This window comes from Haemaphysalis longicornis, unplaced genomic scaffold (assembly GCF_048455015.1).
Source record: "Haemaphysalis longicornis isolate Haplotype H1 unplaced genomic scaffold, Haemaphysalis longicornis Haplotype H1 scaffold_1, whole genome shotgun sequence".
NCBI lineage: Eukaryota > Metazoa > Arthropoda > Arachnida > Ixodida > Ixodidae > Haemaphysalis > Haemaphysalis longicornis.
Window position 1 is genome coordinate 219,949,545 of NW_027526203.1, and position 25,290 is coordinate 219,974,834.

General features: G+C 48.5%; 1 protein-coding gene across 2 annotated transcripts in view; it reads right to left on the bottom strand.

Moving 5' to 3' along the window:
* The window catches only part of LOC144142130 (stearoyl-CoA desaturase 5-like), a 51,167-nt gene that overhangs the window by 21,557 nt on the left and 4,320 nt on the right, over positions 1-25,290 (bottom strand). Inside the window, exons 1-2 of one of the 2 annotated variants that reach the window (XM_077673532.1) lie at positions 5,728-6,172; positions 884-1,150 (exon numbers count right to left, since the gene is read on the bottom strand). In XM_077673532.1, the coding sequence (XP_077529658.1) occupies positions 884-1,115 (232 nt within the window). In that variant the 5' untranslated portion in view covers positions 1,116-1,150; positions 5,728-6,172. Of the gene's footprint in view, positions 1-883; positions 1,151-5,727; positions 6,173-25,290 lie in introns of those variants that run through there. The other variant, XM_077673535.1, reaches the window with a different exon arrangement.

The following is a 25,290-nucleotide window of genomic DNA, read 5'->3' on the forward strand; positions in this document are numbered from 1 at the left end:
TGCCCACAACTGTCGCCTTAAAAGTTCCATTAAGGGGCGCGAATACATTTTAAAAAATCGAATATACAGCGAATACGCGTTTTATTGTATTACCTTGCAATATTTTGGAATGTTTGATTTGGACAAACTAGTCTGGACTCACTACCAATTTGCGGGCTTCCAGAGACTGCTTAACAGTGTACTCCCAAAACTGAATTTTAGGAGAAAAAATCGCCCCAGTGTTACACCTTTGCTAATGTGGAAACGTTCTAGGTTTTTTTTTTTTTATTATGTTGTTGCCTGTTCGCGCTTATTTTGACCCTAGTGCCTGCATTTGTTACCGGCATTGCATAAAAAATATTCATCAGTTTAGTCTATTACAGATGCTTCGATTTTGAATATTACAGATTCGAAAAAACAAAGCAAACGTCCCTATAGGAAACCCCTAATACTACTTTCCCCGCAACTGAGAACACTTCTATCGTTGCCATTGTTCGAATATTAAGGACAAAAGCAACCTGCATCTATATAACGGGGTCGAGCATTGCACGGGTGTAGATAATCTAAAACCCGTCATAACGTTGTACAAAACCCTCCACGAACGACGGTGCGTAGTAATCGAAAAGGCCGCCAACACCAGAACCTGTGAACTAGTAGGAGCCATTGATTGATTGATTATGGGGTTTAACGCGCCGACGCTACACAGGCGATGAGGCGCGCCGTAGTGGAGGCCTCCGGATTAATCTTGACCACCAGGGGATCTTTAACGTGCGCCGAAATCTCGCACACACGGGCATTTTCGCTTTTCGCCTCCACCAGAAATGCGGCCGCCGCGGCCGGGAATCGAACCCGCGTCCTTGGGCTCAGCATAGTGGAGCGCATTGGCAAGGGAGAATAAACTCACTAAAGTGTAGCGTCATCCACTTGGCCTCGAAGACAGCCAAGTAAGCCCCGTAGAGCGCCATCACGTGGATAACGAGGATCTTGAAGACGTTGATCCAGATGATCTCCATGGGCTCCTGCGCTTTTGGTTGCATCTCCACGGGTCCGCTGTCCTGTACGGAGGCTGGCTCAAGGTCAACCTTGGAGCGCGCCTCGGTGGTAACAATGGTGGTCGTCTCGGTTCGCGGTGCCATGGCTCTTCGGCTGATCTGTGCACACGGAATGAGCCCTGCGTACGAGGAGGCGAGGGAAGCCGACAAGGATCAGCACACGCCCACTCTGCTCCGAACACTTCCGCCATAAAAAGGGGTAAAAAAACTCACGTCGACCTCGCGTTTTATAAGCTTACGATGAAGCTGTTTGAAGTGGCCAGAATTATACTACAGTATAACAGTGGCTGAGTATCCGGGAAGTAGCGCGACTGAGCATTTTTATAAACCAGGGGCAATGATTTCGCTGACGCAGAACTGTTTTAGTATTCCCCGACGTACCTCTCAAGCTTACGGCCACAGCACTACTTTGAGAATAACGGACAATGTTTGAAGCTGAAGAACAGTTCGCGCCTCGCATCTGCAGTAAAGTTACGTTTACTTCTACCCAGTTTGCTGGTTCGTTAAGTGAACTACGCACACGTTGCGCTAGTGGCTGCACTAAAACACCTCATCACCATGGACCAGATTTTCGCCAGCTCCCCATTCCTTGAAAAGGCAACAAGAAGCAAATTTTAGTGCCACGACCGCCGGCCTAAGTCATATGCGCGGCTGAAATTATCCCGCATAGCTAATTCCGGAGCATTGAGACAGGAACATGTTCGCTTAGCCATTCTCCTATTGAAATAAATGCAGCATCCACGCATCAAAATTTACTTGGCCCGCGAAAAACCTGGCCTTGTGGAAACCGGAGCAGCCAGTCGTGTCAAGTATGTAGGTTGCCTCCATCTACGTCTCGTTAGACAACTGCTTCGCTAGTCGCTTCGGGCAAATGAAATGATGTTATAAATGCTTAATTCGCGTTTTTGGCCCCGTTGAGGTAATTAGTGCTGCCGACGAACTTAGGCGCCATCTCCGTGGCTATCGGCAAGCCGAAACAATATCGAGCTTTCCCCAACACCGCAGCGCCCCCTACGCAGGCGAATGAGCCGAAGCCGCGTGGTTCGCATCAAATATCATCAGCGCATTCACATTTCCGGTCCATGCCTGGCCCCAAACGTCGAGGAGAGCTGTCCCTGTAAAATCCTTCCCCCCCGCCCCTCCCTGAGCGACCGGCATCTGGGAGGCACCCGACACGCGGTCTATATTTACAGCGAACGGGAACCGTCTCGTACCGCACAATTAACCTTGGCACGGTGGCCGCGCCGCCGCTTATTGCAGCTCTGCGGGATCGTTCAGAACGGTAAACGAATTACTACGCGGGGTGGCCGTTCCATGATGACAGGATGCTCCCTGCGCCGCCACGACAAGCGATGCGGACGCGTTGAGAAGTGGTGAAGTGAAAAATTTACGCGACATTTGGACGCAGCTTATTAAGTTAAAGTGTACTTAATAAGCTGCGTCCAAATGTCACGCACGCTGACGATAGTTAATGGCGGCAGTTTTGGTCAGTTGCTGCAACTGGTGAAATGCGCAACGCGGGAGTATTGAAAACAAAGGTTAATACTGAGGGGGGAGGGGGACTGGCCAGCCTTTCCGTCGGCCGCGATTTCTTCTATTCTTTACTTTAGGGTACACGCGTCGAGTCGTTCCGTAACATCGAAGGGCGCCGGCTGATTACTGACGTACTATACCAAACTAACTTGCGCATTGAAAGAGAGTTGCCTTGCAATGCGCAAGTTAGTCTGCCCAAATCCGGCCCCGTGAACAAGACGTGCAAATGAAGTCCTGCGAATTACTACCGCGCTTATTGCAACGTGTTTCAGAACGTCTTCGCTTATGCAAAAACACACAGCGAAGTATAATGTCCCTTCCTTAAGGTTTCTGAAAAGGCGGTTTGCGAATCGGTTCTTAGCGCAATCAATTTGCTCTTGAGCCTCAAACCTGGCTGCGGTGGGTTAAAAGTGCGTGCATGCGACCGCTGAAAATTTTGCTTGCGTTTCCGTAGGAAGGAAAGTAAGGCAATTTTCCCCGCACTCCGGGCATTTCGATAGGAAGGTTTTAAGCGAACCGATAATAGTAAAGAAATAGAAAATCCTCCATCACTTGATACATGGACGCTCAGAAATCGGTGACTTACCTAATCACAAAATCCTCTTAAAGGGACTCTGCGAGTTTGATCGGTTCTTTCCTAAATGTGGAAGTTCCTCAACTAGCAATTACTGCCCTACGCTTTAAGGTAACACGCTTGCTCGAACCTTTTCCGCTCTCTCCCGGTCTTGGTGGTGTTCGCGCGCTCGAATGGCGTCATTCGAGCAATGTGGGGGCTATGGGTCGGCTTCCTTTCAGTTGCAAGAATGGATGCATCTGATAGCCACACCACTAAAGGCAATCGCAACAAAAGCAAAGCAAAAACAGGAAGGCGTACCCAGTGGGACAAGCAAATCACACCGTGCCACTTTGCGCTGGTGATAATTGCGGCATTCGCACTGCTTCCAGGCGCGAAGGAAAGAGCTCATCGGAAGTGTTTCAGGGCCCTTTTAATGAACACGAGCCTGCAGCGAAGATAGTCAAGCAAATGGTCTTATACATTTGCATCCTGCCTATTTGAAAGCCGTTCCGCAAAGAAGCGCTTGCAGCGCATAGAAACCTCCCCAGTGCAGCGGCGACGTGTCCGAAATACTACCTGATGTCCGGTGGGTGCGCCTGTAAGCTTGAGCGTGCAAGTATAGCCTGAAGGCGCATCTTTTGACACGACCAATGACCTTGGACAAATGAAGCGTAATCGAGAGAGGAGCGGGGATTGTTTTACTCCCGCAAAGAGTTGCGCATTGGTGATAACGTAATTCGCGCAGAGGATTAGAGAAGGTTACGCGCGTGCTCTCGTTCGGAGATCGCGTGGCTCGCCGATGTCGTAGCCAGCCGGAGCATGCCGGCACAGCGATCTCTGAACGCGATGGCGTCCCACGGTCACGGGCGCAGCGTACGTGAGCTCAGATACGGCGAGGTGATAACGGGTTGTAAATACTGCGAATCACGTTTGCGCTCGCCGACCACAGCGTGTGGTTAACCTTTTCTTCTTTCGCATCGCGCACACGCCGCGGCTGCCGGCTTCTGCGTCGCCTCCCGACTTCCTGAGTTGATTGCAGCAGACGCATCAATTTTGAACGAAACAGATGGGCTGTTTCGATACGGCCGTGTGATGGCCACATACGGGACGCCCCTGGTGACTCGCGGCGTCGTATGCGTTCGTCCATCCGTGCCAGTCTACACCCGGGCCGTCCTCGCTGTTTTAGCGCTGGTTTTTGCACGTAAAACTAGCATTTCCCTTCCGGGGGAAAGTTTTCCGGCTGAAGGCCTTCCTTTACTAGAGAAAGATGGTTTGGCGTCTTCTGTATGCACGCACACACTGAAAGGGTCACGGTGGCAGACGGCTTTTCCGCTTGCTTCTACTTAGCAGCAGTGCTACTCAGCGGCGGAACAACAGAAAAAAGTGATCCAGCAGCTTCTGAGCTTCCCAACCACAATCGTTCAGGCTACAGCATGCCGTTGTGCCGAAAGCAGGGAATCACCATTTTGAGGCTTCTGATGAGTCCGTTGCTTTGGCGGAAGCGCGGCACGTGCTCAGTCTTTTGAGTGCTGCAAGCCCGCACCCGTATTTAGCTGCATAGGATTGCTTCGCCCGTGCCCGAAGCAGCTGGACATCTTGAGCGTTACTCACAAGGAATTGTTCGGCTTTTTGATGTCGAGGTGTTGCCGCCAAAACTGTTTTTTTAATATATTTTCAAGGGTTTTTTGTTTAAGTAATCGCTCTGTTTGCTAGAATGCTGCGTAATATTTTTAACGCTAAATTGAGTGGCGTTTTTAAATCGCTTTGGGCACAAAGCTAATGAAGCAGCACTCTGCACTTCAGAACTCACTTTTTCAAGGCAATACAATTCATTATGCTCATAAGCGGTCTTTTAAAAGGCTGGTGTAGAGTGGTACCTTTAAGGTAGCTGTCGAAATAGCGCAAATAAAAGCACTGTTTGAAATTTTGAACGCGTGTAGGAAGCCGCCGAGGTAGGAATACACGAAGTTGTGTGTATAGCCTCAGCTAATCCTAATACTGAGCTCGACAGTAATGAATGTGGAACTAATCGCCGAAACCACATGCTATAAGCAATAACAGATCACGTTACACTTGGACCTCCTTCTGTATAGCTAAGTATGGTAAAAAAAAAATCTGGATTCTTGTAAGCTCCTGAGATGGTATTGCAAAAACATGGAACATTGTTCACCTATAAATCAGTAAAATTTTAAGATAAATAAGGCAATTTGCGAATAATTCATATTCGTATATCCGGGCTTACACCGAGTGCAAGTTTCCACTCCCCTCAAAACTTTCTGCGGTCTCACTGCAAACCTGCTATTTTGAACGCAACACAGCCTAGTCCTTTCCCGGATTAGGCTCACGGCGCCGATTTAAAGCGCTGTTTAATACGGGTGATTATTTAGTTTAGTTAATAGTTATCTCATCGAATGGGTCCGAAGGTTCTACAGAACTATTAGCAGCGGAAAATAGTGTGATCAGGACGATTTTCTTTTTATGCAGGAGGGTGCGAGTCTGGGTATCGCCACGTAAAATAACCCCACAAGAATTTTCGTTCGAGCAGCCCACACATAATACAGTGAGCATGCTCACTGTAATATGTTGGCAGAGCACGAAAGGCCATACCTGAGGAGAGATTGTAGAAGCTGACGACAGGTGACTGAAGACGAAGGCGTCAAGCCACAGTCGTTGCGGACGCCGAAAAAAAATTTCCCGCCCGGGTGGCCCTCGCTTCGGTTGTGAGCGGGTGTTCTTTAGGCGTTCGCCGACCGGTAAATCCTTGGATGTTGGTTGTCGGCTGGTGCGAGCATCACACGGGAGAGTCACTGTCGAGGCGCGTGCGACGGAGCCGTGCTAACGGGAGCTGCCGAAAAGTAAACGCCGTCCTACCCAAGGTGAAGCTAAGTAAGCAGTCCCAGCTACACAATTCGCATACGCCCAAGGTTGTCCCGTCAGCAGTGTACTCGGGAACCCTCGTGGACGGTGATTGCAAGCTGGGAACAGGCTGGCTTTCTTAAATACCGCATCCCGACCACAGGCAATGAGAAAAGGGGCAAGAACCAATAGAGAGAAACCAAAAGCAAAAACCACCAGCCCCGAAAAGAAAGCGAAGGGAAAGGCATCGCCAGAGAGAGGGTAAGGAACGAGAGTAGAGGGAGGGGGCAATAAGGGGTTAGCTGGACGGTGACTAACAGTAAGCAGTATTTACATGGCGCGGAAAGGGCACCACGAATCGACTTTTATTTCTTTGTTCCCACCTCTCCCCCTTCTCCGAATGCGGGGAAGGGAGCGGCAGTCGGGCCCGGGGAGAGGAATTCAATCGCAGAGGTTGCTCAGAGGAGGAGGAGAGCGGTGGAGAACATCGGTGGCGCTGGCGACGCTAAGCTCATTTCCAGTGGCTCCTCGAAAGACCTTCGCCGGCAGCTGTTCGCACGCGCCTTGAGAAAGCGCGCGCTTGCGCGGCAACCGCCGTGACTTGAGGGAACGTGGAAAGGACGTTCCGAAGAGGAGAGGCTCCGCTCAAAGAGTGCGAAAATCGCGCATTTCTTTTATTTGTTCGTCGAAAACCGAGCGGTTGTCACGTACCCCTCTTCTGGCAAGCCATCCTTATTCAACACATGAATGACCGGGCTACGTCACTCAACCACGCGCAGGGAAACGCCGGGGATGGCCAGGGGCGAGAGTCGGTCCCCTTCCCGACGTTGTTGTTTCACTGCCCCTCCGATCGCGAGCATCGTGTGATTGGCAGAAAAGCTGAAGTCGAGGCGCGGGCTGTGGCGGCACGCCGGAAAAGTTTGTGCGCGCGGACACACACGTCGTTGCGCGAGCGGTTTGTCCGGCCGTACTCGTGCGCCGCCTTTGTAAGCGGAAAGTCCCGCCGTTGTCGTCGCGCTGTTCTCAGCTCGTGTCGTCCGCTCGGTGGGAACGGATTGGCGTTCGCTTGCACCTCTCGTCGTGGAACTGCGTTCGGCGTAACTCTGGCGTTCCCGGTGTCGTGTTGTTGTTGCGCTCTTCGCGCAGCTAACCAGCGCGCAAATATTGCCACGTCACAGTTATCTCGGGTCATCCGGGGCTTTCCTCCGAAAGATGAATTTGGTAGCTATGATTAGAAGGCTGACACAGGTAAATGAGCCTCGTAGAAAAATGCGCTAAACATATTCGCGCGAAATTACACTTCAAGCTTTCCCATTTTTTTTTTTTTTTGCCTGGGAGAGGTTCGTACTGGGAATTTTACATATCAGGGTGAGGCGGTGCAGTGAACCCTCTCGCAGTCACTGATGAATCGCTCTAGACCCAAATTTCTCGCAAGGCCAATTCGCCGGGGTCCCGTGATTCAGTGGACTACCCCTGCAGGGCTAAAAAATAAAAATTACGCTTGTAACGACCTATAACGAGGGTACTTTAAACCAACGAGACATTGCAAAATAATAAAGGCCAGATAAGGTGAGCACACGCACTCATTTCGATTCTCAGAAATGTGAGTAGGGCGGGAACCTACAGATCGCGGCCACGACTTCAGATGTGTACATGTAATCATTCAAGCAATCATTCTTGCCTGACGCCTGGCATAAAACATTGTGGCATTATTCCGCGTTTCTCAAGTAGAGCGTCACTATAAACTATTCCCCGCGGTTAATCAATCAAAGCTGCATCAAAGCGGTTAATCAAAGCTGCATCAATACACACTATGCTCAAAGAAATGTAGCGCCCAGTAGTGGCTGTATTTTCGCAATTTATCCCAGAAAACCTCCGAAACTGCAATGTAAGCAGTGCATCTAAGAGCCTATTGCAACGCAAAGAAAGAAGTTAAAATGGTGAACTTCACCACTTAACGACCCCGAAACGCACGGGGCTGCTTTTCAAAAACGAATTTTGGGAGAATCGTTCTGTTGCTGCGCATGTAAGTTCGCCGGGGGGGTGGGGGTCCGGACAGTTTATCGAACGCCGTTTTATCGAACGCCGTTTTTTTGACGGACGTTTTATCGAAAATGTTTTTCTCAACCTTTTCATTTGAGAATTCTGCAGTATATTTTTTTCGTTTCCTCTATGCTACGTATTTCAAAAAAGATTGTCTCCACAGCGGTTTCTTATTTACCAAAATTTGTAGCATTTATAGTAGACGCCTTTTATTTCCTGCATGCTTTTAATGTTTTTGGGATGCGCAAGGTTTCTCTCCGTCAATTTCTTATTCGGTTCATTGTGCAGGCGGAACTTCTATAACGACTCTCCGTCTCTGTATACGTACTCCCCCATCTGATCCGCAGCATACACGCCATTATAGCGTATAGGCTATAATGCCCTGATATGCTTCTCAGTTTTTCATACTCCTCCTTTTTATCGCCACATAATTAATTGAAGCAAAATTGAGAGACGAGCTAGTTGGTTCGCAATTTCCATGAGTGAAACTTAAGCGCAAAAATTTTTTTCACAGGGACGAGAAAGGGAACGACACAGGCGCTTACTATCAACTGAAAGTTTTAATGAAAACGAATACACATTTATACCACCCCCAGACCGAACAACCCAGCACGTGTGCCTTCGCACATGCGCACGGCCGTACAAGAGAACCGCCCCATTCCCCTCTCGTTTCTCTTCTTTCCCTCATCCTCTACCCTCTCTCCTTGAGAAGTTGCACTTCTTTATCTAAAATACTCAGCGACGGGTGACTTATACAATCGGGACCCTTAATCCGGATATGGAAGGCTTCTGCAAGTTCCCTGGTGGCACCACGGTCTCTGTGCTTAAAAACTACTACCGTGTCCGTGAAGTGTGGCTGACAACGTGGCTGATAACCGCATTTAGAAAAGTGCTGCGCCAGGTGTGTGTAGGGCTTTCCTTTCAAAGAGGAATGATGCTCCCTCAGGCGTACATTAAGACAGCGGCCGGTCTGGCCGACGTACACCTGGCCACAGTACATGGGAATGCAGTACACAACATTAGTCATGCAACGAACAAATTGGAGCCCGTGTTTTATCAAACAACCTCGTGGGGGGGAATCGCCCCGGCAATCGAGCCTGTTGCTCACCATGGCGAATGTGTTAAAACTTGGACCAAAGTTTTGTTTGAATACTCAGTTGAAGACTTGAGCAGCTGGCTCTGGCGCGTAGTGTTGCAAAAGCCGTGACAGAGGTGGAAAGGGATCATTTTGTCGGTGAAAGTGTTGACGCTGTTGCCAGGCACGGCCCAAGGGAGGCTTCATTGAGCTCGATCTGCAGTCGCTTGGTGGCTAAAGGCGCCCGTCTACTCGAGTCGGATAAGGAAGGCCATTTTGTTGTCCTAGAGCAGTCCGCATTCGCGGAAAGGGCACTCGGTGCGGTGCGTAAGAATTTCAAAGAGGTACATGTCAGTGGCATGGTAGCCTGGCCCTGGACATGTGTACTTAGTGGAATCTGGATAGCCTAGCCACGGCTATTAAGAAGGAGAAGGAACACACGCTGAGGCTGTTTTTCGCGGCAAAAACCCACAAGCCGGGGATACCCTTCCGTTCTATCGTTTCAGAGCGAGGGTCGTGGCTGGTGGCTGTTTCTGGTTTTTTGCAGAAGCATTTAGAATCTTTGACCATCATTGATCCGTTTTCGGTGCGGAACTCTGAGGCGGTTGTGGAGTATCTGTCCTCTGTTGGTTGCTTGAACGTCTCGGGAATTAGCGTGGACGTTGAGGACCTGTTTTACTCCCTGCCTCACGATGTGATGATGAGACGTACTAGAGATTGCATCACAAACGACAATGATGAGCTGACCTTTGTGAATCGAAGTGGAATCCCCCTGGAGGCGTTTTTAGAGCTGCTCAGCTTCTACCTTCAGAGTACTGTCGTGGGGTTTGAAGATAAGGCATACGTACAAAAGTCGGGAGTGTGCATTGGGTCTAAGGTTGCTCCAGTCCTGAGCAACATTTTCCTGGGCAAGGTTGACTGTGATTTGCAGCTCGCTTTACAGGGCGTTGCCACTAAGGTTTTCCGCTATGTGGACGATTTTTTGGTTCTGGGCTGCAACGTACAAATGGAGTCCTTCCAATGTGCTGTTCTTGATGCCTTCATTGCGAAAGGTAAAGGTTTGAAGTTCACGACCGAGGTTCCAGTTGAAGGCACCTTGAAATTTCTTTACCTCGAGCTTCGTTTCTCACGGCACCATACATGCTGGATGTACGCGCCCCATTCTAATAAGCCACTCTTGAACTTCGCTTCTTTTCATTCCAAGCTGGTTAAGAACGGGATAGCCCACACGTGTCTCAAATCCGCAGTCAGCAAGTCCTGTTATCATTTGGCGCAACAAAGCTTTAATGCACAAGTAGTTCGGCTGGAGAACGCAGGGTTTCCCCTCTCCGTCCTCCAGGCAATCTGTCAGCGTCTTGTGAAACAGTTGAAAGGGTTCGCGCATCACATAACAGATACCGACCAGAGCAAAAAAGTGGCAGTCATTCCCTATGTACATGCGCTGTCGCATCGCCTCAAGACAGCTGACAGATTCGGCGTCAAGGTGGTGTTCTCGGCCAGGAACAAGCTGGGCAGTTTATGCGCCATGGTGAGCAACAGGCTCGATTCCCGGGGCGATTCCCCCCCCCCCCCCCCCACGAGGTTGTTTGATAAAACACGGGCTCCAATTTGTTCGTTGCATGACTAATGTTGTGTACTGCATTCCCATGTCCTGTGGCCGGGTGTACGTCGGCCAGACCGGCCGCTGTCTTAATGTACGCCTGAGGGAGCATCATTCCTCTTTGAAAGGAAAGCCCTACACACACCTGGCGCAGCACTGTTCTAAATGCGGTTATCAGCCACGTTGTCAGCCACACTTCACGGACACGGTAGTAGTTTTTAAGCACAGAGACCGTGCCACCAGGGAACTTGCAGAAGCCTTCCATATCCGGATTAAGGGTCCCGATTGTATAAGTCACCCGTCGCTGAGTATTTTAGATAAAGAAGTGCAACTTCTCAAGGAGCTCGGGGTAGAGGATGAGGGAAAGGAGAAGAGAAACGAGAGGGGAATGGGGCGGTTCTCTTGTACGGCCGTGCGCATGTGCGAAGGGCACACGTGCTGGGTTGTTCGGTCTGGGGGTGGTATAAATGTGTATTCGTTTTCATTAAAACTTTCAGTTGATAGTAAGCGCCTGTGTCGTTCCCTTTCTCGTCCCTGTGAAACATTTTTGCGCTTAAGTTTCACTCATGGACATAAGTATTTTCCCACGTGTGTTCATGTAAGTAACGCACTTCTTGGCGCTTGAGCAACCCCGTCGCGGTGGCTCAAGGGCTAAGGCGGTGTAAGTGACTCTACGCTGTGCTGCTGAGACTAAGATCACGGGTTCGATGCCGCCCGCGGTGGGCGCTTTTCGGGTGAAGGCGAAAAGCGAAAACCCCCGTGTGTCAAGATTTTGGAGCGCGTCAATGATTTGTAGGTGGTCAAAATTAATACGGAGCCTGCAACTACGCCGCGCCTCGTTGCCGAGGTCTTTCTTGGACGCGTTAAACACCTAAACCAATCAAATCAGTGCTTGTGCGTCCAGTGTCAAAACTTTAAACTGGACAGCTAGTAAGAGCCCGCTGCGGCATATGTATTTCTAGCTCTTTTGATGAGTTCACATATGACGAGTTGACTGTGATGGGTTCACTTGTGAGTTCTCTAGACTCCACCACCTCTGTTGGGTCCTCACTTTCATTGTCGGACCCCGTCCCGGCCCTCCCCCTGTTCCATTCATATAGTACTAATCTTTCAGAAGTTCTTGAAACGATAATTCTCCAGATGCAAACAATGTGACCACATGGTCCGAGTAGGAGTTGTGTGCAAACCTTGTGACTAGAAAAATTTGGGAGAACAAGAGTTTTTACTACGTCATGAAGAACCCTGGCGCAAGGGATATCATTTCGCAACACCAACCTAAATACACATCCAAAGTATATTGCTCACAGGGTTAGGTTCGCTATTATAGTACAGTGTCCAATTCTGTAATATAAACAAGGGGGCATACATGCTTGATGGCAATCAATGAAGACGCAAAAAAAATTTAAAAAATCTAAACAAAGGTGATCGAAAACACAGGAGAGATGCGTCAACATATATAAGCAGGGTTTTGCATGTAACGCACGGCAGAGACAATGTAGATTGAAGCTAACTGCAGGTTAGGTTAATGCGATGGCCAGTTAAACAAAATAAACCCCGAAAATTACAATGAAAGCCGCCAAACCACACTTCCGATAAAACGGACGTAGGTGGTTCGATAAAACGGCTATCGAAAAACGGCGTTCGATAAAACGGGCATTTTTTTCGGTAAAACGGCGTTCGATAAACTGTATGGGAACCAGTTCGCCGGTGCACTCTAAGAAATCGGGGGAGTATTTGAAGACTTCAACAGTCATTGTACTCTTGTAAGCGTTGGCGCACTCCCCTCGAAAGCTACGGGGAGTTGAATGCAATGTTCGCTCCCCACGAGGAGGAAGTGCAAAACTGACCGTGTACTCTTCTCGTGTCGGGCGGAGTGCAGCCCCAGTTCCGCTCCTCCACCAGTGAAGGGTAAACCTGCGCATCGTCTCCCTCTCACCAGGAGCAGGAGTAAAATTGCAATTTCATTCTCGTTCAGTGCGGGAGTAAGCATGGAGATGCACTCCTGCCATTTACGCACACCAATTCATAGCGATGTTTTATTTGCACACGTATATATTATATAATGCAGTTGTGTAAAAAGCACCCGATTACTTCCGCCGCGCATTCTAAACGTGCAAGCATATGAATTCGTGTTCCGATTGCACGCGTGTAGAAGATTTGGACGGCCTTCAGCTTGGTGGGAAGATTCTTCATTACCAGGCGATAATGCGGATCCTTGTCGTGTGCCTCTATGAAGTGGGTAAGGGCGAGATGGTTTCCCGTCGTGTCCCAAGATGCAGATGGTGTGGTCTGTTTAAAAATGTTTAATGTGATTGAAAATACGGATCCCTGACGCGGTTTCCTTGAGGCTAAGGGGTATGGCGTCATGCAGCACTTTGTCGAAGGACTTTTTTGTATCTACCCCTACGATGGTGCGTGTTTGAGCTGCACTGGGCTGTGCGTGAACATTTTAATGAATTCGTACGAATGCGTGTGTCAACTTCATGTGTGCTCACGGGCTTTCCGAATCTGACCACTGCACGCCGCAATAGGCCATTGTTTTCGAGGTGCCAACCCAGTCTAGCGCGAACCAGGACCAAGAGGAGGCACGAATGCGAGACATACGTGGGCGCTTTTCGGAGCATCGTTGCGCTCAAATGGTCAAAACGACCCTGCATGGCTCATATAAAAGTGATCTTCGCTTTCAAAGTAGGCAGTAGGAATATGTATTTTTTCTCACGCTGTGACATATGTAAAAGCGCGCGATTCCGCTTTTGAGTCGGGTATTACGCCGGGCGTCGTTTTCAGTCGAATAGGTAACCGACGCTCGGACAGACGTGGTTGAGTACGAGTGGAACGACACCACGCGGACCTCTCGATGGCCGCTGTCCTGATTCCTCGTTTGGAAACGCGTCATCCAGCCGCGTGGTGGGAAGATTGATTGATTGATTGATTGATTGTTTGATTGTGGGGTTTAACGCGCCGACGCAACGCAGGCGATGAGGCGCGCCGTAGTGGAGGGCTCCGGATTAATTTTGACCACCTGGGGATCTTTATCGTGCGCCGAAATCTCGTACACACGGGCGTTTTTGCTTTTCGCCTCCATCAGAAAAGCGGCCGCCGCACGTGCGTGGTGGGAAGAACCACGATCCCTCTCCTTCTTCACTGGGGACAATGTGTGTGGTCCGCACCTTACCTCAGTGCGGAGTGGATGTCTCAGGATGAGGGCTAAGAGTTGTTAGTCTGTGTGTATTTTTGGTTGGAGTTCGTGGTATACTCCGCTGGCTCCTTGAGCTGCAGCACACTTTGGGGCTGCAGCAAACTTTCGTTCTTTCAATTTCTAGTCTTAAGCGGACATTCACCGGAGACGGGAGACGGGGCGGGAAGAAATGCATCGTACAAAGTGTACCATGAAAGCGGTATCCACACTCCTACGCAGGTAGCACTAAAAAAATGGCTGCGGCCTAGCTCAGCTCACCGTGGACATGCAAAGGAAGAGCTTGGCTTAGTCTGGTTCAGTCTTGGTTTCGCTTGGTTAGCCTTTGATTTAGCTGTATTGCCGGCCGCCACTCAAAGCCAATCGGTACCGTGCAACGCTCACGGAAAACGGAGCGTCATAGAAATGCAGAGGGCAAAGTGTACCCCGAAAGCAGTATCCACATTCCTACGTAGGTAGCACAAAAAATGTCCAATTTGGCCCCGCGGCGATACATGGTGGCAATGACTAGCGACAAACCGGAAGGAAGTACACCTTTTCTTTTCTATGGTGTGCTTTATGACTCCTGGGGGCCTCATCTCGATACTACACTATGCTGGTGCGTCGGTCTCTACTTTAGCCTTTTGTAATCCTGCAGAAAAAAAAAATGCAGCGTTTGGTCGGTATGTCCCCAAGGCGCACCATTTGTAACTCGTGTAAGCCGCACACGCTGATATAGCGGGGACAGCGAGGACGACAGCTGTGATGTATTGGAAGAAGAACTGCAGCTACTTGATTCAGCTATGCAAAATGTGCTGTCCAACAGTCGTCGCAAGCTTCATGCGCATCATGGTCGTATTATGTGGCGGTATTTACCGTCACTCACGGTTCTAGTCCACGGCGAAGGCATTTCGTTCCTACTTTTTCAAACTAGGGGGTGGATAACAGTTAGGCACGCAACATTCTCGCCAGGAAGGGCATGTTTTTCAGGCTGTGCACCAGCAACGTAAATACCACGCCGTCCTTACCGTGGTGGCTTGTATGTCCTGATGATGAGACTGTAACAATAGCAAGACATCACAACCAGTTAACAAGGGAACTTATCGAAGCTTCTGAAATGGCCCGCCTCGGAGGGGATGCATGCGTGAGCAAGCCATCTGTGACTATCACAAAAGGAACTTTCGTATCTGAACATACGAATCTGAACGCACGTGTCGCACAAGCTGCTGTCGAACAAATATTTTTTATCGTTTTTTGGTTTTCGTGATTTTGTTTTATCGTTTCACCGTATTCCGATTTTATCATGCGTGTCTTGGGTGTGCGTGGCGTGACCTCAAGAATGTACCGGTGTGCGCATATATATTTGCCTTCTTTTCCTGATAAATCTTAGTTGGAAGTAGCGCGTGTCCGTGTGCCTCTCGTCGTCCCTCGTTTTACGTTTTGCGCTTTGAACGGTCTTGCTATACTGTACTTTTAGCTCGGCGGCTAAGTTTAGAGTGGCTACCGTGCAGTGGCTGTGGCTACCTGCAAGGCTCCAAAGAATTGTGTATGTGCAATAGGAGCGCGTGTAGTGCGTGGTAGTCACTAAAATTACAATAATTTTAGTGACCGCCACGCGCACTGCAGCAGACTGAAATGCGGTCCAAACAGCTAGGTTTTTTGCGTTTTGATTGAGGGCCCGATGGGCGGAAACGGGCCTTTTCGAGGCGTACGCCCCGCATTGTTGAGGAGCAACTACATGCGTCTAGGGCGATGAGCGACGCGAGAAACCTCACTCAATGTGTATAGCAAATATGTATTGCGGGTGACACAGACAAGCGAAAAAAGTTTTACACAGGCCGTCGCTGCAGCGGGCTTTTTCCCGACAAGACGCAGCCCACAATCAAGCGGCAGAGACGACGACGGAGGGCATTGGCGCCAATAGACAGACAGAGAGACAGACAGACAATGAACTTAAAGGTCCTGAGGAGCACCGCCGACTTTATTGGCGGCAATGCATTTTTTTTTCACTTGTCGCTGTCGCCCACACTATCTATTCGTTGTAGTCATTCAGCTACGTCTTTCGCGTCGCTTGTCGCCGTCGCTGCATGTGGTTGCCCCTTTAATGTTAGAGCTTTTAGATCGTTCAATAACGAGCCTATATGGTGTACTCATATGTTTACATTTGCGCGGTGTCATCCAATGTCGACTGTCACCTGTTGACAGTTGACAGTCAAATGTACAGTTGCGCGAAGTGATGGTCTAATCACGTGTTCATTCCAAGGGGGTGTGCGGAGAGGGATACGGGGAATGAGTAAAGGCACATGCATAGGACAATGATACAAGAATGGTGGCTGCATCCAAGATCACTGCACATTCTTATATAGATTGGTGATTGCGCCAAAATAACATTGCATTCCAATACGGGTTCGCTGCGTGCTCTTAGCGCAAAAACTAAACTATCACCCAACAAACTTCATTTAACGTTGCTCAACCTCGTCAATGTTTTTTTTCTTCGTTGAATTTATCTTTGCTGTCCCACTCTTTCTGAAAATGTAGGAACCAGGGGAAGACGCTTCTTGCCCGAAGATATTTTTTTTTAGAGAGCCCGAGGCGTCAGCAGGAGTGGCTGTCGCATTCGAGACACTTCACCTCATTGTTGCTGTCTGTGTTTTGGTGGTTCAGTGTACAATACGCTCCAAAGGCGAAAAGCACCTTCTTGCTTCTGGAGGCGTTACTTCGGCTCAAGCCCATGCCCTGGTCCCTACAGTTCTAAAAGCTGCCAATAACGTCGTGACGCAGTCAGCTCGAGCGTGTTTGTTTTTAATACCAAGTTCTGCCCTCTTTAACTCTTACTAATGCAACCAGCATATATATATATATATATATATATATATATATATATATATATATATATTGCGGAGTTTTTGTGTCAAGTCTTTTTATCTTATTTGTGTTGATGGCATCTTTTAATGCGTTACTAGTTTTCCAAGCCGCATTGTTTTTAGTCCCAGATTTTCGTTTTCCAAAATTTATTTGTAAATGTTTTTTTAAGCTGTCCTAAACAGTAGCTGGCTTTCCAGTCTGTGTGAAGCACTCACTAATGTACAGAATGTCATTGTTTTAATTAAATACTGTTAACTATTCTCCCACTGCCGCATTTCTACTGCGGCTTTTCGTGCTAATGTCTGTGCCTTTTTATTTGTGGGTGTTAATGTCATTTTTGTTGTTCTAATTTAATGTTTGTCGTTTCAGTGTTTCCAGTTGCTTTCTGAATTTTTTAAAACTTTTCTCGAATGCGTCCTAAATGGGAGCTTGGTCTTCTTCTGTGTGGAGGAACCGTTTTTCATACTGTGATATTTTAGTTCCCAATGAATTTTTTTTTGTGTGAAAGTGCACAATGAACCAATTTTTATGTGATATGTCCTTGGAAAATAAACTCTGCGTTCGTTTATCGTTCTTTTCCATGTTTTAAATTTACTTGTCCTTTGCTGCTTGCTTGTAACTGTCTACGGTACCGTCGTGGGGTGGGTGGGGGTGGTACCAGGCGGCGCGAAAACGCTGCCTCGCGGAGAATGGCAGAACGCTCTTGGGGCGTGTCGCTTTCCAAGAGAGAGTATAGTAGTGCCCTTCTGCGGCATTCGGCAACGCCGCAGCCAATAGAGCTATTCAATCTTAAAAGGAGTGACGGAACGCTGGCTTGGAGATTGTTTTGTAATTCTCATACAGGGTTCAGGTACTCTGCCTTGAAGGGAGCAAGTAATTCCCAGGAGGAGTATTCCGCCTCTCGTTATGGCGGCTACGTGCCACTCTCGGGAAGAGTAGCCCAATGCTTCAAAATGGAGTGAAATATGGGACAACAGTTTTTACTCCTGGACGGAGTGCCCAGCACTCCTCGACTTAATTCTTAGAGTGTGTGATCCCCGGCTTAGGAGGTCGGTTTCCTAATGTTTTTATACCCACACACCAATGCGCATACGACATATCAACCCACCGAGGTACAAGTGAACCCGCACTCCTCTGCGGTTCTCCTCATAGCAGGTTGGTAGAGTCGACGGGGATTTTGGTGCTACAGTAAAGCCAAGCAACTGAGAAAACTAAAAGCACTAACTTTTTGCTCCAAGGGTAACAAAAAACGACGGGAAAAGAAGCCGAGGGAGGTGTAAAAGCTATAGGAGACGCCCCATAAGACCCTCTGTCTACGCCCCTGGTCACTACACATTATATACAACCAATGCGTATCACCCGTGCTATCTTAATGGACAGAAACTCTGCTCTGTAAGCACCTCGGAAGATACCCAAGGACGGCTAATGCAGCCATGGACAAAGGATGGCAGACCTAACACTGAAGCGGAACGTACCAACACCGAAGGACAGGAAAGTAGAGTCATGGATTGGGAGATAGGCGCGCGTATACATCCCCCTCGGATCTGAGGCGAGTTGGGCAGGCCATTCGATGCGAACGGCCGACAACCAGTCGGCCACACGATGCCAGAATGGCCACTGAGATCTAGATGAAGTCCAAGGTAGGAGAAGTGAAACTCGGGCGAGGGTTGAGAGAAAAGAATCCAGGGACAAACAATGAATTCGGTTGACGCGGGAGATAGCCAGTTAAAGTAGGTAGAGGGGGGGGGGGAGGAATTCATTGAAGGGAAGAGGGATTGTTTTCCAACAAAAAATATAAGATTAAACGGTAGTTCATATAGTTTTTCGCGCACTGATTCTGAAAATCGCGGAAGAAATTATAATAAGCGAGTCAAACTGTCGTTCAGCCCCCTCTCAGCCAAAGGAGCCACGGTCTCCCGCTTGTGTCTCTGTTCACTGTGCCCCTGGTGACGTGGACGGGGAACAATTTCCGGTCGCAATCGCTGTCAAAAGCATTGGAAACCATCGTTCAATATAGTGGCGCTTGCCTAATTCTGCCACGCAGTTTAGCTTGAAATGTTGCCTGAAAGCAACTTCATTTGCTACTTTACCCACATGTTGGTTGTTCAAGCATTTTGGAGCTTGAATATGGTGCTCGCGAACGGCGTCGGATGACGGGTATCGTTAGAGCGGGCATAAACCAGGAAACCAGCGCGAGCGTTTTTATTGCTTAGTATAACGTGAAGCGCTGCGTCAGCTGTTTGTTAACATTCAAGTGAACATGCATGCCCGGGACTTAGCGGCGTATCATGAACGATGTACGAGCAAAAAGTGGTTACACGCACAATATCGCGTTCATATACTGGAAACGCATAGCTTGCACGGTGGTTAGGTTGCATAAACGAACAAATGGACTTTCCTAAAGCTTTAGCTGCAGCAAAATAATTTTTGGGGTTTTACGCACTAATGCTACAAACCTGCACGCTAGCGTCGAACTTGCCCTACCCACGCCCGCCAGCGGCATCGAGCCGCAGCCTTCACCCGCAGCGCGGCGCGAAGCCGCTGGCGGCCGTCGGCAGGGCGGCACGGCAAGTCCGATGCTAGTGGGCGCGTACCTTTATGAAATGCGCCGTGTGCAATTGAGGCTCCGGATTAATTTTGGCCACCCAGGTAATCTAGCGTGTATCAAAACCGCGACACACGGGCGCAGTTTTGTTTTTATCTAAGAAAGCTGATGTGTTGTGAACATAACTTTTTTTTTTTTTTTTCCTGCAGAATGATATTTTCGGGGCCTGAAGACAGCAGTATCACGCCCTCCTCCCCAATTATTATCTCCGGTATTAATTCTAAGAACTTGTGTCCACTGCTCTAAAAAATCGGGGCATTTTACAAAGCCCTCATCGTAGTGCCGCGTATTTACTATAACTTGCATTATTTGCCTCCTCAGCTTCTACTCCAATGACCCCCACAGAAACAGGTCAATCATAAGGGCCGCGGCTCACTGTGCTCTTCGTGGCAACCAGACGGCACACATCCTGGCCTGAGAACTCGCCCACCGGGCATCTCAAGAAGAGTCGGAGTGGACCTGGCAACCGCTACTCACATACTCCGACTTCACCTAACATTATCGAATAGTGAGACACTGGGCATAGAAAGGTGCCGCCGATGACCAAGGCACGGTCACGAGAAGTCTCGCTTGGCGTTCGTCCCTGCTCGAGCATGAAAACGGCACAAATAAAATCGTTCAACAACAAAGCAACCCAGTAGCGCTCTGCCTATGGCGAGACTCCCGAAGAAAGACGCGAACACGGTTCCCAGACATTATATCGAAATAACGCCGTTTTATCGAAAAAATGCCCGTTTTATCCAACGCCCCTTTACCGAATGCAGTTTTATCGAACCACCTACGTCCGTTTTATCGAAAGTCTGGTTTTGCGACTTTCATTGTAATTTTCAGGGCTTATGTCGTTTAACTGGCCGTCGCATTAACCTAACCTGCTGTTAGCTTCCTTCTACATTGTCTCTGCCGTGCATTACATACAAAAACTTGCCTATATATGTTGACGCGTCTTTCCCGTGTTTTCGATCACCTTTGTTTATTGGATTTTTTTTTATTTTTTGCGTCTTCATTGATTGTACTCAATCATGTTATGGCCCCCCTGTTTATATTACGGAATTTGCCACTATAGTAGCAACCCTAACGCCATGCGCAATATTCCTTATAAGTGTACCGGTGTATTTAGCAGGTGTTGCCAAATATATCCCTTGCGCCATAGTTCATTACGTGATCCAAAGTCTTGTCCTCCCCCGTTTTTTTTAGTCACGTGGTTTGCACCCGACTCCCACTCGGACCATGTAATAGAATTGTTTGGATCTACAGAAATATCGTGCCAAGAACTTCGGAAAGATTAGTGCTATATGAATGGAACAGGGGGAGTTCAGACAGTGAAAGTGAGGCCCCAGTAGAGGTGGTGGAGTCTAGGAAAACTCCTTACAAGTGCAGCCGTCACAGCCAACTCGTCAAAGCTGAACTCGTCAAGTAGGACAAGTCGTCATATGTCATCTCGCACTGGGGAAACTCGTAACCTAGGACCACTAGACAATTGCCCATCCCGTCACAATTTACGTTTTTCGTTAATCATGATCAAATAAAAAAATACAGGATTTTGTATAATTCTCTACTTATGCGTCAACACTCTTCCGCCCCTCCTTCGATTCATCAATGGCCTTGGAGGAACACGCCAGACCAGACCGCCTCCTTTGTTGTTTTGTGTACGTTTTTCAGCTAATCACACGGGCCATATCAGATTTTCTTTGCTAGTTCAGTTTTTTTCATTGACATTTTTATTTCCAGGTAACCGGGTGACGCAGCTGTATTGAGTACGCCTTCGCGATTTCTCTATTTTCGGTGCTTACAATTTCGATCTTACTGTTTTTTAAACCTTACGATAAAAAGGTAAAAGAGTATGGGCTTAAAACCCCAGACATGCTGGGGCTGTAGTATGTGACAAATTTTGTTACTAACTTTTTCTGGTTAGTTCTAAACAAGGCATCGAGAACAGTAGGACAGGGCTAGGTAACCTGTTAGAAACTGAACTTTGTGCCCATTAAGAATTAGAAATGCAAAAATCGGGTGAGGCTTTCGCTAGCGTTCTAACCGGTTTTTTGACATTGAACCCACGAGCGCCTAGAAGTGCCTTACTTATGCAGAACATACGTGGCGGAATAATTGGATTGTGTGTCGACGCAAAAGCGGCGTATACAAAAAAGTACGAAGAATATGGGGGCATTCTAGTCTATACGCCACAATGCTGTGATATGCTTCGGATCAGAGGAGGGACTAGAGACAAGGAGATTTGTTATGGCAGTACCACCTGCTCAATGAACAGAACAAAAAATTGGGGACACTAATTCCCCGCATTACAACAACAAGAAGGTCGCAGGAAATAAAAGACAACTCGTACAAAGACTACAAGTTCTGTTGAATAGGCTCGCTGTGGAGACAAGATTTATAAATTACACAGCGAGGAGGAAACAAAAAAACGTACTGCAAATTTTGTTACACGAAAAGGCCGGAAAGAACAGTTTTGATAAAACGGCTTCAATAAAACGCCCGTTGATAAAGCGGCGTTCGATAAACTGCCCGGACCCCCCGAACACAGCCACCTGCCAGAAGTTTCGTTCGGAGGTATTTACAGCCGTTTGGAGTTTGCGCTCTACACTCTTTTGGCCATACCGCGGCCAAGCTAGGGAGGAACGGTTTTTTTTTATTTGCTTATCGTGCCGCTTCTATTGCAAGTGTTGCAAAAACATCTCTTCCTCGGGAACTGCTCAAAGCTTATTTGCTGTGGGTTCAATTTAGCTCTGTTTTTAAAGTCTGTGGAATTCGCTGGTCATCGCCTGGCGCGGTGAGGCCTCTCAGGGCGTGTCGGCAACACGAGAAGATAAGGCGCTTTGGTAAAAAGCTGTGAGGCAAACGACACCGATGTTTGCAGCGCAAAAAAAGTGCACTCTTGTACTAGGCCGAGCGCGCAAATAAATAGAAAAAACAATGTTTGGGCGCTACACGTACAGACTGCTGAACGGCTTCGTCTTAATTCTTAATTCAAAAAAACTCCCACCTCCCCTCGCGGGAACCCCTGTGTAGATGCGACGCATAGGCGGAGCGGCGAAGGGACCGCGTTTTATAGCGCGCATAACGTTGACGGGACTGCGTAAGCCGGTCCCAGTCGATGACGACGTTGGCGTACTTGTAAAGCGGCGTGGACTCTAGGTGTTTGAGCCAAGCGTGGATGTTGCTTTGCCGGAGAACGGCACACCGGTTATATGCGCAGCGCGCCCGAAGGAGAGGAAACCGCGGAAGAGTACTGCACATGCGCCGGCCCCAGTGCGTCTGCCGCGGCTATGACGCAACGTGCCGCGGCTATGACGCAACACAATCCAACACAATCCAATCCAATCCAATCCAATCCAACCCAATGCCCCTCGCGAGAGAGTGTTCGCTATCGGAGAGGAGAGGGGGTGAGCGGCGGAGAGCGCAGCTGGCGCGGCGAGGAGAATGGGGCAGAGGCGGACAACGCCGACGACGACGACGACGCCGGAGGGACAAGGCGAGTGAATCAGATGCTCTGCATCTAAAATATTCATGGCGCGTGCAGGCGAGCACGCGCCGCTGCTCTCCTCTGTCCTTGTCCGTAGGCGCTGCAAATTGCCTAGACTATGTGCTTCGCTCGCATTAGTCTGTGGCGTCGGTTGCAACACATGTGGGGAGGCGGTCTCCTTTTCCCGCACTACAGTTAGCCGGCAATAGTTCGCAAAGGGAGCTTACGCCATGCCGTGGGCTGAGGATCTTCTGCTGAAAAAATTCCCAGTTGAGAAAGACACCCAAAAAAATATTTACAACGAAGCTGCACTAGCTGCCCTCCGACCGCGGCCTATGTGCGTCTGTCTACGCGTCGTGTCGACACCGAAAAATTTTCGTCTCAAGGTTTTCGCGAATGCTCTGTAACTCTTAGTCCAGTGCTTATTTGAGAAAAAATAAGCATGAGAAATAAGCATATTTATCATGAGAAAAAATACTGAAATTGGCCGATAGGACGCTGAGTTTCATTTGCTTGTCATAATTAGCTCACAGTGAAGTTGCAAATGTTGCAGAATTTCCGTCTGCTATGATTCTATTTTTCTTTGTCTATTTTTTGTCGCTTCAGACTACACAGCAAAATTGTGTTTGCTCCGTATTTTGCATGTTACAGGTCATACGGTTGATGACAGGTCATAAGGTCATACGGTCGATGCTCTCAGTGCGTTCATTGATCTTTTTTAGCTTTTTTAATTTGTGCGGCGGAGTAGGGAACGAATAACTTCATAGAATTGCTCATTTCTCTCCTTCCCTCCTCCTGTTTCTTTTCCTTTTTTAAGGTTGTCAACTGCAGTGATCTTAACTTTGCAGAAACTTTTTCATGCCTGTACGTCTTTACTTTCTCTACATGTATGTATGTCCGAATTATCACCTGTATTACTGTTTGTATTCTTGTTATGTGTGTACTGTTGTTTTGCCCCCCCCCCTTTTTATGTAATACCCCGCAAGGGGCCCTTAAGGGTACAATAAATGATGATGATTGCATGACCATCTATGCATGGAGTATGGATACAGAAAATGGCTCTAACCCTTGTTCATGGAGGAAACAAAAGGTTAGGAGAGGCACTGACGTCACGTTTGTGAAGCGCGCGCACCCGCCATGTCGACGAGCCAAGCCCGGCGTTGCCAGATTGGAAAGCGGCTTCAACACCAGCTCCTCATCGAAATTTCACCAGCATTAAAATTCACCCGTTATAATGCATTTCCTGCTCCTGTATCGTTTCTGCACATGCAGTTAGCCAAAACATAACCTTGAAGACCGTGTTTTTGTTTCTTATAGGTACCCTGCACCAGACAGAGGCCGCTGCAAGTGCAGCATTTTTCCTAATAAAATTGCGGGAGGTTCCCGTTTGAACCCAATCCCATTTCACCCTTCCCGCTTGTTCCCTCCCGTTTCAACCCGGCGCAAAACGCCCTTCCCGTTTCGCCCTTTCCCACTTCGCCTGTTCCCGTTTGAACCCATTCCCATTTCAACCTTCCCGTTTGTTCCTTCCCATTTCAACCCGGCGCGAAAGAACCTTCCCCTTTCATGTTTTCCTATTTAGCCCGTTCCCAGAAATAACGTACCCAGTTTATGAAACGCTATAAAAAACATTTTCATCTTGATCTTCCTTTATTTCCGTTTGTTCACAGCCGCTGCGATAGCATGCTCAGTACAGCCAGAGTCCTTGACTGCTTTTCATACATGGGGTTCACTTTTTGAATCTACAGACGACGAAATTTGGTTACAATTCAAGTCATACCAATTAACAATTCTCACAATTTACTCGAAAACAGCGAAATACCTAAACTAAACATATTTAGGTCGCGAGGGTCTCCCGGCGTCTGCTCTCCTTTGCTCTTGTTCGGTCGACTGACCCTCGTCTCTAGCTTCTTTAAATCCACCCCGAAAATCCCAGACACTTAAGTTTTATTACATTAAAACGACGCCATCATGGCCGTACCCCGAAGGAGTGTGAGGAGGGACTATTAACACACATGACCACGGCAACCAGAGGTTTAGACACAAACAATTATTTTATCCACACTCTAGAGCTAACTTTAACTCAAGCTTCAAGGTAATCGGCAAAGGACGAGTAAATAACTAATAAAAACCAACCGACCTATACCTACTCCGAGCGCTAGCCATCGACCCTCGGGCGGCCTCTATAAGTATTGTTCCTGCGACGCGCGCCGAAAATATGCTCAGTGCCGAAGACATTCCCGGCTTTGTCAACCAGGCGTGTCCATTATAAAAGAAGCCGCAGTGTCAGTCCCTCGTCACATATATCCGTTGTAGCAGTGACACTGTAGACCTGTTACGAATTCGAACCTCACTGCGTACCTTGGCCGGTGCAACATTTAGAAGCGCCGCGGCGGGCCTTTCTCTATCTCTAGCCCCACGAATGACGGCACATCGAGGATGACACCACCGACCAGGACGCACCCGCTCTTTGCAT